The sequence below is a fragment of the Eurosta solidaginis genome, chromosome 4 (genome assembly GCF_040869045.1).
Source record: "Eurosta solidaginis isolate ZX-2024a chromosome 4, ASM4086904v1, whole genome shotgun sequence".
In the NCBI taxonomy this organism is placed as follows: Eukaryota; Metazoa; Arthropoda; class Insecta; order Diptera; family Tephritidae; genus Eurosta; species Eurosta solidaginis.
Window position 1 is genome coordinate 182,469,071 of NC_090322.1, and position 17,111 is coordinate 182,486,181.

The following is a 17,111-nucleotide window of genomic DNA, read 5'->3' on the forward strand; positions in this document are numbered from 1 at the left end:
GTGCGAAAATTTCACGACATCTGCTTCTCAAGTCTCTCAATGATCCAGATCATTCCCGCGAGAATTGAGCGTGAGCCGGAGCTGTAAAACTCACTGAAAGACGGCAATTGTTCCTCAAAAATCACGGGAGCGACCAACATTACTTCAGCAGTTCAGTATAGATTCGCCCACGGCGGAACGATACAAGGTGGCAGCACGGTGACATACCTCCAAATATAAATAAAAATTCCATGTACTTTGTTTTTGTAAATTCGATGGACAAATGTCAAAATCGTACTGCGCCGGAAGTTGATGTATCAAATCAAATAAAAAAAGTTTATAATCAGCTGTCCCATGCTGCTACCTTGTATTGTTCCGCCATGGATTCGCCTTGGATTGCGGAAAAAAACTGTCAGTCTTCGTAAAAAAGTTAAAGTAATTTCATTGTATTTCGTTTTTGCAAAACGTAAAAGGGACGTGATCATCTTGGAAATTTATAATTGGCATAATTTAGAGCAATTTTATCGTAGTTAAATATAGTCAAAATCTTTAAGTGAGAAATAAGAGACTTGCCAAATATGGACTTTGGAAAATTGTTGCATGTGGCAAAGAAAAATAGTGAAAACAATAAAAATGAGGTAAGGACCAACAACCAGGCAGCCACCAACTCAGCTGTTCATGTTGGAATCAATTTTGTGGATATTCATATGTATTATATTTTAATGAATAGGAAATACCTTTACATCTCTGATTATGTGATTGATAACTTCATAGCAAGGCTGATGGATTTTATGATAAATTTACTGGAATTTTCCGTGGCCCAGTTTGGCGAGTACACAGGGCGTTTAATGTCTATATTAGTAATTGTACTGAATCAAATAACCACGAGGGTGAAATTGGTACCTTGAAATTGAGGTTTCAAGAGAGCGCATCCTTAGATCAAATTGGAGCGTTGTTCGACCTCTTAATAACTGTCCAAGCCGCACTATAATATTTTCAATACCTCCCAGTACATTCAGTGTAGGTTTGAGCTTTTATATATGTACTAAAAGGCATTTTATGTAGATGATACTCTCCAGGGAGTTGACAAAAGAATTTACCTTGGCACTTTTGGGCAAAGCAACATCAAAAAAATAGAAACCAGTTCTTATGAAATAAAAAAAATTTCTAAGCGACGTCGGCCCTCGCTATTTGTTTGGCAAACTCATTGAGTGTGTTTCTGGAATGAAAAGGTTTTGGGGAGTATTATCGATAGTCATATTTTAAAGGGTTGTTAAGCGCAATACGAATCTTTATAGTTTCACACCTTCCGCAACCCAATTGTCAACGTCATCTACCCGAGGGGGATCCTGTTATAAATATGAACGAATCATACCAATTTACAGCAAAGAAGGTCCCGGCGACAGCTTTTTATTACTCTTCTTAAAGTGAAGGGCTGATTTGACAATTTCTATTAGGTTGAAATCGCTTGTTTTGAAAAGGCTGTTGCAACAATTTGTGATTTACCACTCGAGTGATTAATAACAAAAATAACAAAAGTAACTCATCTTTATTTAATGAAGCTAATTTTAAACCCAATATATAAAAGCCCTGTATTCTTATTAATAGACTAGCATACTCGGCAGACGTTGTTCTGCCCTAAATTTGGCATATCTGCATACATTTTAATAAGCTTTTTCCGTCTAACTCTGCCCTCGCTCCTCTACACTTTTTCCTAATCTTTGTATTCCTCCTCCGTATTTTTCGCTTCATCTATCTCCATCTTCTCATTCTATCTCTTTCTAGTCACCTAGTCACCAATAGGTATGAAAACTTCCCTGTACTAAAGCACTCATCATGCTGCATTTGTTATCCATATTCTATAAACACATTCTAGGGGTACCCGGGTCCACGTTTTCGCCTATAACTCGAGACCCTAGTCACCCAGCGGTGTAAAACTTACTTTGTACTAAAGCACACATCAACAGTTTCAATTTGATACCATAATGTAAAAAGCTATCTAGGCGTCGCTTCCCAAGGCAGTCGGTTCTATGTACCGGAGCGACTCGGGATTTTTCCCGACCTAGGACTGTCATTTCAGTGTAACCCCATTTAATTTGTTGCGTCCCTCCCACAAATTGTCATCCTCCCAGCAGCTCCTTGCTGCAGGACTGCTCCGTATTCTCTTGCTCCGGGAAGGTATCGAATCCAATCCGGGTCCGTCTCCTAACCCCGGTCCTGAGAAATGGTTTTGCTGCATCTTCCGGAAAAGAATCTCTTTAGGACGGTCATACTCTGTTCAGTGTGTCTCGTGTAAGGGATGGTTGCATCGGACAGTTTGTTCTGGGCTGGATCGCAAAACCCGACGTCCACGTAACTTTTATAAATCTTTTGTGGCTCCTTGCTGTTCACGCCGGGCGTCCCGTAGTCTACGTTTAAGCGCCCCCCACTACTTTCCAGCTGCCCCGCTGCTGCTCGCGGCCCACGGCGCCACCAACTCAAACAGCTGCTACCACTCACAACTACTATCTTCGTAGTAGAGTCGGTAGCAATGCTGAGCATCAGCCCCTGCCCCCGTTTTCTCCCCCCCCCCCCCCCCCCCCTCTTTTCCGGCAGCAATCGTGTAGGTCAGGGAAACAGACTCTTAGTCCCTACCTCCGTTTGCCAGCACAGAATATATATGTTTGCGACATCCGCCCAATGCAGCTCCTGCCTTGGGTGGTGCCACTTTCCTAGATGTTCTGGTCTCCGCGACGGCAACTCCCCGACGGGTTTCATCGCGCCATGTTGCCAGGTCGCAAACCCAAATCATCCGGGTACCCCAATGCTTGCCCAAGGACGCCCAGTCCCAGGGCCACAACAGCAATTGCGTCCTGGTCTTCCTAAACCCAGGCGTAGTCACCCGTCACTTACCCCCAGAGTGGCGACGTCTCCCCCTATGCACTTCAGAATTCTGCAGTTAAACTGTAATGGACTAACTGGGAAGATTACGGAGATAGTCGATTTCATGAAGCGGCACAACATCCGCATTGCTGCGATTCAAGAGACTAAACTCACAGCAAGATCTGCATTGCAGACCTGCTCTGGGTATTATGTCCACAGAAAAGATCGCGAGAGCGGAAATGGAGGCGGCCTCGCGTTTATCATACACCACTCTGTGCAATATTATATATTTGATCCTGGCATCGACCGCAGGGACAATGTCTTAGAACGTCAAGGCCTATCTGTCCGGTCAGGCGATGCAAACCTAGAAATCATCAACATCTACATCCCTCCTGCCACCTGTGCCCCAGTGGATACCGCCCTAATATCAGAGCCTTACTCACTGGCAACAATCGCATTATCTTAGGCGATTTCAATGCCCATCACGATCTATGGAATTCAAATTTGCGGCGGACAGTAGGGGTGAGATGTTGGCGGATAAAATAGAAGAAACGACGTTCTGCACAATAAAGACGCCCCCACACGTATGGTAGGAAGCTGTCACAGTTCGCCAGATATCTCAATCGTGAGCGCAGAACTCGTAAACTGCGTCAACTGGCAGCCGATGGTAACATTGGTATCCGACCACCTGCCTATACTTATTTCGCTCGAGCGTACCGCCGACTTCATCGTCACCGAAAAACGCACTTTCATAAACTTCAAAAAAGGAAAGTGGGAAGAATATAAATCTTATACAGACAACCTCTTTGCTGCCCTCCCTATCCCGACTGATGCCCGCCAAGGGGAGCGTGCCTTCCGTAAGGTCATTGAATCCGCCTCGGCACGTTTCATTCCCGCCGGGAGAATTCCCGAAATCCGGCCCCACTTCCCGGCGGAGGCCGCAAACTTTGCGAGAGAACGTGACCTTATAAGACAGCTTGATCCAGGCGACCCCCAAATAAGGGATATAAACTGTTGTGGATTAAATAGGATACACGTGTTGGATTCTTATGATTACCTCTTTATTCCATGAGATGTACAAGTGGAAAGGAAGTTATGGTTTTACATCTATAACTATATCTATAATACCAGAGATGAGTACAAATATAAATATATCGATGAAATACATAGAGCTGCCATCTATTATTAATTACAGCTGTCACATCTTCCCTCTTAAATAACTTAAATTAAATTGGTCGTTTTACAATTTCGTTATGGTCATAAGTTTGATTTGTTATTCCACATAGTCATCTAGATATTCAGGTTTTCTTATTTCTCTACCCGAACGGGTGCGCATGTATTGTTCAGGATTCTCTCCGTGCGTTACGTTTGTGTTAGGGATAAGATAGCTATTTTCAGTATTTGTATCTATGGGATCGTTAGCATCATGTTGCATCCTATCGCTATCGTGATCATAGGTGTTATCCTTTTGATCTCCATTTTGCTCATTGCTTGCGCTTTTGTTCATACCAATTGGTCCATATAGGTGTCTACGATTTCTTTCTATCTTTTTTCCATTTGCCAATGTTACTTCATATGATCGGTGTCTGTTACAAATCTTGCTTATTCTACCTGGAACTAATGGTTTATTCAATTCTTTTCTTACGTGAACTTTATCATTTATTTTTAATGGTCTATGATCACGTGCACCCCTATCATATTGCTCTTTTTGCCTTAGATGTATTTTAATCAATTTCTCCCTTGTTTCCCTATTCTCACTTTTCTTTCAAGGCTTCTGTTATTTGGTAGGATTCCTCTAATCTTCCTGCCGAACATGATCTCATTCGGAGATTTTAGATAGATAGATAGATAGATAGATAGATAGATAGATAGATTAGATAGATAGATAGATTGATATTTATTATTAATATGTTTACATATTTTTTGATTTCACAATAAATTTTAAATATCACAAATTCATTTTCAATTCACAGACGTGTATGATATATATATATATTAAGTAATAAAAAGTAAAAAGTAATAAAAAGTATTTTAGCCTCGAATAAGATCTATACATAGCCGTTTAAAATTCATAATATTATTCTCTCGTTTGATATAATCAGGTAACGAGTTAAATATGTTAAGGCCCTTATATAATAATGTGTTTTGGGCTGCAGTAGTCCGCTGTAATCCTAGTCGAAAGTCATTCGCATTCCGCACAGCATATTGGTGTGTATCTCTAACATACTGAATGCAACTTGTTAAATACATCGGCGCCCTGTTCTGTTTAATTTTAAGAATCATTATTAGTGTATTGAGCATCAGTTTTTGCTCAATATTTAGCCATTTCAATGTTTCAAGCATGTGACTTATTGGGGTGTATTTGTGGCATTTTATTATTGATCTCATACATTTGTTTTGTAATTTCTGTATCCTTCCTATTTGTGATTGGTTACAAGATGTGTACAGAATTGTGGAACAGTATTCAAAATTTTAAGCCCTTGCCTATCGGTGTGTTCTGTATTCTAACATTGCCAGATTCGGATCCTTGCTTGGATCTTCATCCATTTTCTTAAACATTCTTTTGATTGTGCCTATATGTCTCTCTACCATTCCATTTGATTGTGAATACTTTGCACTGGAGGTTTTCCAGGCGAAGTCCCAGTCTCTGGCAAACTTCGACATTTCCAGGCTATTTAGTTGTGTTCCAGGGTCTGAATATACAGTATGTGGAATTCCATACCTTGCAAACTGGGATTTTAGCACAGCTATCACTGAGCTGCTAGACATGTCCCTCAACTTTGCAACTTCTACATATTTACTGAAATAATCCACTGTAAGTAGAAATTCAGAACCCTGATAGTAAAAAAGGTCTACATCTAACATTTGCCATGGTCCTTCTGGAACCTCCCTGTTTACTAGCGTTTCTTTGACGTTGGCCTTTCTGTGCCTGTTGCAAATATCACAATTATCTACCATGTCTTTGATTTCTTTGTTCATGTGGGGCCAGAACAGGTCTCTCTTGCCCTATTTTTGCATTTTTCTTTTCCCATGCGATTGAAATGAATCAAGCCTAGCATTTCCTTTCTTAACTTTTTAGGGACTACTATCCTGCTACCTTTGAATATTAGGTCATCTATTATGGTTAACTCATGGGAGTAGTTATAGTATTGTTTTGCAACATCTTGAACTTGCCTCTTACTTGAAGGCCATCCACTTTTTATGTATTTCTTCAACGTTTTCACTTCACTGTCTGATCTCGTTTCTTTGGTGAACAGATCTTTTTTGTCTAGGGATATTGGAAAACAGTCCATAACTAGACACACCTGTGTTTCGATTTCCTTTTCTAAGTCCAGTTTTTCATGCATGCTGTAAGCCCTGGACAACGCGTCTGCTAGAAACAATTCTCTACCGGGTTTATATTTCACTGTTATGTTGTATCTTTGTAATCTAAGCCTTATACTCTGTAACCTAGCCGGACACTCGTTTATGCTCTTCTTAAATATTGCCTCTAGCGGTTTGTGATCTGTTTCTACCATGATCTCTTTACCTTATATCTGTTGATCAAATTTTATGCAACCAAACGCTATCGCTAGGGCTTCCTTCTAAATTTGAGCATAGTTTTGCTCTGTCTGTGTTAGCGCCTTGCTAGCGTAGGCTACAGCTAAGTTAGACTGTAAGAGGACCGCGCCTAAGCCACTTTTGGACGCATCAACACTTAAAACTGTGGGTTTGTTTACATCGTAGTATTGTAAAACAGGGGCTTTGCATAGAACGTTCTTTAGTTCTACAAAAGGTTTGGTCGCATTTTCGTCCCAATTCCATTCAATATTTTTCTTTGTTAATTCCCTCAGCACAGCAGTTTTGCACGCTAAGTTAGGTATAAACCTTGATACATATGTTATCATACCAAGAAAAGTTTCAAGTTCATTCTTGTTTTTTGGTGGTTTCATATCCACGATTGACTTAACTCTATCTGTATCAATTTTTATACCTTGGTCAGTGAAAATATGACCCATGTACCTAACCTCTTTGCTACCAATTCTGCATTTATCTAATTTAAATTTAACGTTTCTTTTTATTGCCCTTTCTAAAACCTTTTCCAGTCTACGATCATGTTCCTCATGGTTTTTGCCTCTGATTCTGACGTCATCAACGTAAATATCGACACCTTCAATGTCACCAAAGATTTCCTCAAAACACACCTGAAAAACTTCAGTGGCAGAGTTAATGCCAAACGGCATTCTTAGATACCTGTATCTACCAAACGGGGTGATGATTGTCATCATATAACTACTTCGATCTGTCAACCTTACTTGATGGAATGCTTTGCTTGCATCAAGCACGCTAAAAATTTTGCTACCGGCTATACTTGAGCTCAGCTCATCAAATGTGGGAATCTTTTTATGTTGCCTCTTTATGGATTTCTTCAGTTCAGTTGGGTCCATACATATTCTGATCTGTCCGTTTTTCTTTTTGCTAATAACTATCAGTGGGCTCAGTCACTTTTTTTATTATACCCTCTTTTTCCATGTTCTCTAAATCTTTTCTGACCGAGTCATTTAGTGCAATTGGAATTTTTCTGCAGGTAGCAATAATAGGTTTAGCATCATTTTTTAATTGAATGTCATATTGAAAATTGTTTATGCAACCCATGCCGTCAAATGCTTTTTTATATTTCGTTAATATTTTTTCAGTTGTGGAACTGTTATGATTCGATTCCACATTGTGAACTCTTTGCGCAATGTTAAGTGCCGTCAAACTTGGTAAACCTATTATTACTGGCTGATCATCTGTGTTTTCAGTTACTATAAATTCCAGATCTGAATTTTCCCTATGTGCAAATTTACAGCTTAGATTACATTTTCCAATAACATTTATATGTTGACCTCCATATGCTATTAGCTTTACATTAGTTTTAACAATTTTTATATTTTTTAATTTTGTATTTTTTAGTTTGTTTACAGGTATGACATTGCACCTCGCGCCTGAGTCTAACTTAACCTCAATTTTGCACGAGTTATTTACTATAATTTTTTCAGTCTAGTACGCTACTTGTGCTTTCTACACTACCAACATAGAGTGAGTCTACCTTATCATTTCGAGTTTCTGATTTTGTTTTAACTTTACACATTTTAGCATAGTGATTTTTTCTTTTGCAATTGTTGCATACTTTACCAAAAGCCGGGAATTGGCGATACCCATGTTGCCGACCACATCTGTGACACTCCCGCTGCTGGTTATATGTCGAGCTTCTCTCCTTGTCATTGCTTATGTGGCTGCCTGTTTGCTTCTTAAAGCTGGAGACATTGGTGCTTTATCGGTAACCGTATCGGTAACCTTTTAACAGCTGATTCGACCAACCTTATGAGAATCAATGCAATCGATTATTGGTGTCGCTAAAGTCGTAACCGTATCGTAGCCAACCAATTGGGTTTTGGTTTACCGTCGTAACGATAAACAGCTGATTACGTTAGGGATACGGATACAGCGATACGACATACGGCACCAATGACTCCAGCTTAATGCCTCAAACCTGCTTTCGATGGGCACCATTTGCCTCATGGTTGTCTGCATTTTTCTTGATCAGGTGTACTTTCGTGTCCTCACCAATTGTTTTCATTTGTATGTCTGCTAGTTCTACTGTTTTACATATTTGTGTGCACTTCGTCAAATCTAATTTATCTTCTCGTAGAAGGCGGTTCCTCAATTCTGAGTCTCGGATCCCACAGACTATTCTCTCTTTTATTAGACTGTCTTTGAGGTTACCAAAGCCGCATGTAGCGCTCAGCGTTTTGAGGTCAGTCAAATAATTTGTAAAATTGTCACCACTCTGTTGCACACGAGTGAAAAATAAGTGTCTTTCTACTGTCTCATTCGCTTTAGGGGAACAGTAGTTTTCGAATGATTTTGCCACTGCCTCGAGATTGTTGCTATCCGCCTCACTTAGCCCGAATGCATTAAACTTTTCTAGTGCTTCATCTACGATGACATGTAGGAACACTGAAACTTTCCTCTCTTCTTCTTTTTTGTCCAGCCCTGTGGCCTTCATGTATAAATCGAATTTTTGCTTCCACTTGTTCCATTTTTCTTTTACATTGCCGTCGAACGATAATGGAGGTGGTACCTTCATTGATGTCTCCATTGTTTCTGCTTCACTTTGAAATACTGCTTTGGTACTACACGTAACTTACTGTCGTCACAATTTTGATGATAATTTTGCTCTTGTGATGCTTAAAATTTTGATATTTGATGATTTACCGGCTGCGCCATGTTGTGGGTTAAATAGGATACACGTGTTGGATTCTTATGATTACCTCTTTTTCCATGAGATGTACAAGTGGAAAGGAAGTTATGGTTTTACATCTATAACTATATCTATAATACCAGAGATGAGTACAAATATAAATATATCGATGAAATACATAGAGCTGCCATCTATTATTAATTACAGCTGTCACATAAACCAACGCATCAGATTGCTTGTGGATGAACACAAGCGGGCGAAATGGGAGGAGCACCTAAGAGGTTGTAACCTCTTTACCGGTGTGGGTAAACTTTGGTCCACCGTAAAGTCCCTATCGAATCCGACTAAGCACAAAGACAAAGTTTCCATCGCCTTTGGCGACAAAGTGCTGTCGGATGAAAAAAAATGCGCGAGCGCTTTCTGCCGACAATATATAATGCATTCTACGGCCGACAAAGATAGACGGAGGGCCAGCAGACACGCACATAAATACAAATTCAGCGCGTCACCAATCACCATCACCGCTAAAGAGGTTGAGGACGCCATTGGTCGCGCTAAACCATCCAAAGCAGTGGGCCCAGACGGCATAGCCATGCCGATGCTTAAAAGCCTAGGGAAAGAGGGTTTCAAATATTTAGCGCATGTCTTCAACCTGTCTCTTTCCACCTTTGTCATACCCGAGAAATGGAAAATGGCCAAGGTGGTCCCGTTACTAAAGCCTGGTAAACCAGCTAACATAGGAGAGTCGTATCGTCCGATATCTCTCCTATCGCCAGTAGCAAAGACGCTTGAAGCCATTTTGCTCCCTTATTTCCAAGCAAATTTGCAGCTAGCCTCTCGTCAGCATGGCTTCAGAAAACTCCATAGCACTACCACCGCGCTAAATGCCATTAGCACCCAGATAAATTGCGGTTTAAATCAAAACCCCCACCATAGAACAGTACTCGTAGCGCTAGACCTATCAAAAGCTTTTGATACGGTCAACCATGGCTCGTTACTACAAGACCTGGAAGGGTCTACCCTTCCCCCATGTCTTAAAAGGTGGACCGCAAATTATCTGGGTGGTCGGCAGGCATCGGTGCAATTTAGAAACGAAACATCAAAACCAAGGAGAATTAAACAAGGGGTGCCACAGGGTGGTGTCCTATCCCCACTTTTTTTTTAATTTCTACATATCTAAGCTATATTCACCACCGGAAGGAGTCACAATCGTTTCCTACGCCGATGACTGCATAATAATGGCGTTCAATACATTCCCCGGATGTTTGGAGGAGTGCGGCTTACCAATCATCAGCATGGCTTTCGAAAATTACATAACACCAACCACCGCACTAAACGCCATCAACACACAAATAGAATAGTACTCATAAGGCTAGACTTATGAACGGTCTTTTACACAGCCACAGGCAAACAAACGCGCATGGCTACTTACAAAGCAATTGGCCAGACGCTTGTATGACACGCTTCTCCGATATGATCGCCGAGTATGAGTCAGACCGGAGGAAACTGCATGCCTGTCAAAAACACTGCGCTTTATGCTACCAGAACACTGTCTACACAACGAGGCGAGAATACTCTAGAAAGGAGAGCAACGAAATTCTGAGCAAACAGTTTCTTTTAAATGGTGATTTATCACCAATTTTCTTCATAATAATAATAATAATTATAAATGCATAGAAACTGGGCATCACAACAATATCTGATTGAAGAGTCCTAGCCTTCCAGGAACTTAAGGGGTTGTTGTTGTTGTTGTTGTAGCGATAAGGTTGCTCCCCGAAGGCTTTGGGGAGTGTTATCGATGTGATGGTCCTTTGCCGGATAAAGATCCGGTACGCTCCGGTACCACAGCACCATTAAGGTGCTAGCCCGACCATCTCGGGAACGATTTATGTGGCCACATTAAACCTTCAGGCCATCCCCTCCCTCCCCACCCCCAAGTTCCATGAGGAGCTTGGGGTCGCCAGAGCCTCGTCTGTTAGTGAAACAGGATTCGCCGCGGATAGGTGAGGTTGACAATTGGGTTTGGCGAAGCTATATACTGCGCTGGCAACCTGAAGGGTTGCGCTACACACCCCTTGAATCTGGTATTTTAGTCGCCTCTTACGACAGGCATATCTACCGCGGGTATGTTCTGATCCCCTAACCCCTTTAGCGCTATGAAGAAATCCAGCAAAAAAATTCAGCTGTTGGTTGACACTGAAGCTTCGATGTAGTCCGCTCAAATCGGCCCCGAACGGACCGGATCATCAACTTTAGCGGCAAAGGTTCATCAACATCAATAACACCACCCAAAACCCTCGGATAATTTTCCCATCCCACCTCCTCTTTCCGCAAGAAACTGGGGACAGCCAGAGCCTGTGTGTTGGTATATATTCATGTTAATGTAACTTTGTGTTTTCTTCGATTCTACTTTCAGAGTAAATATTACAGCACAAAGTTTGCTCCACCAAAAAAGGAATCAAAAGAGAAAAAATTGTCAGAAAATATACAAAAATTTCTTCAAAAACGTGAGCAAGAGGAACGGGAGCGCGAAAGGGAGAAGCAAGAAAAATTAGCAAATTTGCTATCAATGCGAGACGAGAAATCCAAAAATAAGATAAAGAAAATGCTTAAAGTCACAAAATCTGCCAACAAGTCTGTATTAGAAGATGCAGTTGATGGGGATAATACTGCGGGTTCCATGACTGGTCAGGATGATTATGGATATGTTTCAACAGAGGCCAATGCTTTCTATGCAAAATATATTGAAAAGGTAAAAATTATATGAATACCTTTGAATGAATAAAATTTTATAAACCATTGTCTTCATTCTAGGTAAAAGACGTCAAGGAGGATAAAGGATTTGCACCAAGTCGGCCACAATCGCTGAAAGACCTCTCAGGCACGAAAGAGCGCGTTAAGGCAGCATTGACACGCGAAATTGAAGAGAAAAAAAGTCATAAGGGGCAGCGTACAAGTAGCATCACATCCACCGCCAGTACATCTACAAGTAATAGTAGTAGCAATAAAGAACCAAGCATAGTCCGCCCGCACTCTTCGAGCTCTTCGAAAACACTTTATGATCCAGAAGCTGAACGATTGGAGGAGGAACGAAAGAAGCGTGAAGAAGAACAACAGCGTAGAAAGAATCGAAAACCACTGCCACCACCAATGGATTTTCAAGCTTTACTTAAGTTAGCTGAACAAAAACAACACGAACCTATAGAGATATTACCAGTTGTTAAGAAGGAGCCCGAGCGGTTGCTGACGCTAAAGGAAAAAATGGAATTAGAGGAGCGTCAACGCGCAAGGGAAGCACGTGAACGTCGCGAACGCGAACAAAAAAAAGAACGCATTACTGGCGCGAGCAACTCAAAGGAACGGCGTGAGAATGACCCAACAGGGAGTAGTGTGCCTACAACACGAACGGAACCAAATGGACGAATACCAAAATTAAATCAAGCTTACAAATCAAGCTCATCTACAACAATAGCATCGTCTAGCACCAAACCTGCTGGAGCTTCCATTAAATGTGCAATTACTTCTACTAATGGCATCAAGAAGCCAACCTTGACTGCGTCTCCCTCAACATCAACTTCAGCATCACTATCGTCTCAAAAGCCATCGAGTGCAAAGCAAATTAATTCCATTGCAAGTAAGTCAATGCCATCTACAGCAACTAATACATCAAAGGCGTCGTCATCAGTAACCGGAAGTAGTAATATTAATAGCACTAGCGGTAGCAGTAAAAAACTTTATAATAATTTGTCGAATAAAAATTCATATAATGGTGCAAGTCGTGAATTTCCACCTCGTGATACAACATCGGTTAAACCACGACAATTTCCACCAACTGATGTTCAAAAAACACGTCAATTGCCACATGATATGCAAAAGCTGCGACAGTTTCCACCTCCAGATATGCAGCGTAGTCGCGGTAAAGATATTAAAAAGCCACCGCCAAATAAAAGTGAGTACACTTGTTTTTTTTTAAAGAAAAGTACTAGATATTTTATTTGACTCTCAACAGGACTGCGTATCGAGGATGATGACTCTGAATATGATTCGGAAATGGACGACTTCATAGATGACGGTGATGAAGAGGAAGATTATTCTTCACACATACGTGCCATATTTGGTTACGATAAACAAAAGTAAGTAACTAAGTATAACAAGTAAAGGTGTCTAAGTTAGTGTGTAACCGAATATTATATACTCAGCGTGAGCTTCAATTGCACATTTCATTTCAGATAAATTACTTTTCTACATAACACGTGGCACCGCCCGTTTAAAAAAAATTTCTCCTCATTTCCTCTTACAGTAAAACTTGATAACTGAAATATCATTGATTCAAAACTATTTTTTGCTAAGTTATAGCTTGTTATTCTAGTCTACGACCCTATTAAACTTGTTTTATATATAAGTTGCCGTGGTTTTTAACCGATCCCGTCCATTTTTCCTAGAAATATTTTCTATAAGGAAAATATGTGTACCCAATTTTTTACGATCCGTTAATTTTTCTTCGAGTTATGGCTCCCGAAACATAGAAAATTGCTTAGTCATAAAAGGGGCGGTGCCACACCCATTTTTAAACATTTTGTTGTTTTCCAATTTAATGTTATAATTAAATTTAAAAAATAAAATTCTATTGCTACAAATCTCTTTTTCGGTAAGGTATAGCTTATTTTATTCGTCCACAACCCTTTTAAAAATTTTTTATATAAAAGTGGGCGTGGTCTTTAACCGATCTCGTCCGTTTTTTCTAGAAATATTTCCTGCTATAGGAAAAATTTGTGTACCCAATTTTATTACGATCCGTTAATTTTTCTTCGAGTTATGGGTCCCGAAACAGAAAATTGTTTAGTTATAAAAGGGGCGGTGCCACGCCCATTTTTTAAATTTCGAAGCTTTTCCTATTTATTGTTATAAATCCACTTGGGAAATGAAATACCATTGATATCAAGCACTTTTTTGCAAAGATATAGCTTATTTTATTCGTACAAGACCCCTTTAAAAAATTTTTATATAAAAGTGGGCGTGGTCCTTAACCGATTTCGTAAATTTTTCTTCAAAGCATGCCTTATAGTGAAGGCAACCTCTCTGCCGAATTTTGTTACGATAGGTTTAAAGATTTTTGATTTATGATTAATAATATTTGTAAAATTGATTTTATCACAAGTGGGCGGTGCCACGCCCATTTTAAAAATTTCAAGAGTCTCAATATCAGTCCACATGTCAAATTTCAACATTCTAGGTGTATTATTTACTAAATTATCAGGTTTTTTGTGTTTTCCAAAATTTTATATATATATATAAAGTGGGCGTGGTTATCATCCGATTTCACTCATTTTCAATATCAATCTATTCTGGGTCCAGATAAGCTGAGATGGTGAAGATATCTCAATATTTACTCAAGTTATCGTGCTAACGGACGGACGGACGGCCATGGCTCAATCAAATTTTTTTCGATACTGATGATTTTGATATATGGAAATCTATATCTATCTCGATTCCTTTATACCTGTACAACCAACTGTTATCCAATCAAAGTTAATACACTCTGTGTGCAAAGCACGCTGTGTATAAAAACAATATGTCATTACAAACACGGCCGTTGGCTCCAATGATACCATCTGCATTTATATTCGGACCAGGATTGCCACTCTGGAAGAAATCTGTATAAATCCAGTAGTGCCTTTGTTGTTCAAAAACTTACGTCCTGATTCGAATGCGGTTCGCTAACATTCGATTTGTTTTATATATGAGTCAAAACAAACAACAATCTTGTCTCGATTTCTTCACTGCCTGAAAAAACCAACTCTGTTTTACGGCCTCCCAGAATTTCAGCAAATTTTCAATAACTATATTCACAAAATCTGTTTTCTCTTCCTTAATTTAAATAGGTATCGCGATTTAGATGATGAAGACGATGCGGCAATGGAGTCAAATTTTGCTCAAGTCCAACGCGAGGAATATATTAGCAAGAAAATTGGCATACAAGAAGATTTGGAAGATATGAAACTGGAGGCAATGGAAAAGCAGCGTAAAATGATGGCGGCAAAACAACGAAAACATAAATAAACTGTATAACACCAACACCGCTTGTGATCAAAGCATAATTTGCAATATGTACTAATACTTACAATTTTTTTTTATTTAATTTAATTATGATTTAGTAGCTTTTAAATATTTTTGTTTTTATTTTTTTTTTTTGAATTTATTATAAAAAAAACTTTGTTACACATTATGTTTGTTTTCATGTTAAGCTCATTCATTATAATTAATATTCAATTAGTATAATCTCGCAACAATGTTTTTCACATAAATATGTATGCTTTTGTACATGTATATATTTGCTCATCTAGCCACATACATACATACATATATAATATGTAAGATATACGAACAAGTAAAATGTTTATATACTTCAAATACAAATAATCTAAAGTGAAAATAATAGCAATCTAATTAAAATCGGATTTATACAATTGCTGAGTTGCACATTGTAGAACGCGTCAGAACAAGTAAGGAAGGCTAAGTTCGGGTGTAACTGAACATTACATACTCAGCTGATCGCTTTGGAGACAAAATAAGGGAAAATCATTATGTAGGAAAATGAACCTAGGGTAACCCTGGAATGTGTTTGTATGACATGGGTATCAAATGGAAGGTATTAAAGAGTATTTTAAAAGGGAGTGGGCCATAGTTCTATAGGTGGACGCCATTTTGGGATATCGCCATAAAGGTGGACCAGGGGTGACTCTAGAATGTGTTTGTACGATATGGGTATCAAATGAAAGGTGTTAATGAGTATTTTAAAAGGGAGTGGGCCTTAGTTCTATAGGTGGACGCCTTTTCGAGTTATCGCCATAAAGGTGGACCAAGGATGATTCTAGAATGTGTTTGCACGATATGGGAATCAAATGAAAGGTGTTAATGAGCCTTTTAAAAGCGAGTGGGCCATAGTTCTATAGGTGGACGCCTTTTCGAGATATCGCCATAAAGGTGGATCAGGGGAGACTTTAGAATTTGTACGATATGGGTATCAAATTAAAGGTGTAAATGAGTATTTTAAAAGGGAGTGGGCCTTAGTTCTATAGGTGGGCGCCTTTTCGAGATATCGCCATAAAGGTGGACCAGGGGTGACTCTATAATATGTTTGTACGATATGGGTATCAGATGAAAGGTATTAATGAGGGGGGAGTGGCCCTTAGTTGTATATGTGAAGGCGTTTTCGAGATATCGACCAAAATGTGGACCAGGGGTAACCCTGGAATGTGTTTGTACGATATGGGTATCAAATGAAAGGTGCTAATGAGTATTTTAAAAAGAAGTGGGCCTTAGTTCTATAGGTGGACGCCTTTTCGAGATATCGTCATAAAGGTGGACCAGGGGTGACTCTAGAATGTGTTTGTACGATATGGGGCCCTTAGTTGTATATGTGAAGGCGTTTTCGAGATATCGACCAATATGTGGACCAGGGTGACCCAGAACACCATCTGTCGGGTACCTCTTATTTATTTATATATGTAATACCACGAACAGTGTTCCTGCCAAGATTCCAAGGGCTTTTGATTTCGCCATGCAGAACTTTTTCATTTTCTTCTGCTTAATATGGTAGGTGTCTATAGTGTTAACTATTTTGTACTCTTTACTTCAATTTTTAAAATAATTTTTAACTGAGTTTTCGTGTTAATTTAAAAATTTTTGAATAACTTCAAACAAGAAAATTCTAATTAGTGTTAAAATATTTAAACTCAAAAATAAACAAAAATAAATTTTTATAAAATAAAAAAAATATTTGGTTTATTACCAAATATATTGGCGATCCTGCCAACGATCCTGCGCGAATCTTTTATTATTAATGACTGTAATGATTACGAAAATTTTCATTCGCCACCGTGGTGTGATGGTAGCGTGCTCCGCCTATCACACCGTATGCCCTGGGTTCGCACCCCGGGCAAAGCAACATCAAAATTTTAGAAATAAGGTTTTTAAATTAGAAGAAAATTTTTCTAAGCGGGGTCGCTCCTCGGCAGTGTTTGGCAAGCGCTCCGGGTGTATT

General features: G+C 39.5%; 1 protein-coding gene across 2 annotated transcripts; it reads left to right on the forward strand.

Moving 5' to 3' along the window:
- The first annotated feature begins 339 nt into the window (after positions 1 to 339).
- Positions 340 to 16,844, forward strand: LOC137250754 (protein SPT2 homolog). Of its 2 annotated transcripts, none has more exons than XM_067784137.1 (5): positions 340 to 617; positions 11,484 to 11,819; positions 11,882 to 13,016; positions 13,077 to 13,200; positions 14,950 to 16,844. In XM_067784137.1, exons 1-5 carry the CDS (start codon positions 558 to 560, stop codon positions 15,125 to 15,127), a joined length of 1,833 nt encoding a protein of 610 aa, XP_067640238.1. In that variant the 5' UTR covers positions 340 to 557; the 3' UTR covers positions 15,128 to 16,844. The 2 variants fall into 2 exon arrangements, with proteins under 2 accessions (XP_067640238.1, XP_067640239.1); XM_067784138.1 differs by lacking the exon at positions 340 to 617 and adding an exon at positions 7,792 to 7,902.
- Positions 16,845 to 17,111: the final 267 nt, after the last annotated feature.

Excerpts from the sequence above, each read along its gene's own strand:
- LOC137250754 (XM_067784137.1), top strand. The coding sequence starts at position 558 with ATGGACTTTGGAAAATTGTTGCATGTGGCAAAGAAAAATAGTGAAAAC. Across the intron at positions 11,820-11,881 it reads ATGCAAAATATATTGAAAAG|GTAAAAGACGTCAAGGAGGA; the intron begins GTAAAAATTATA and ends TCTTCATTCTAG. Across the intron at positions 13,201-14,949 it reads TTTGGTTACGATAAACAAAA|GTATCGCGATTTAGATGATG; the intron begins GTAAGTAACTAA and ends TAATTTAAATAG.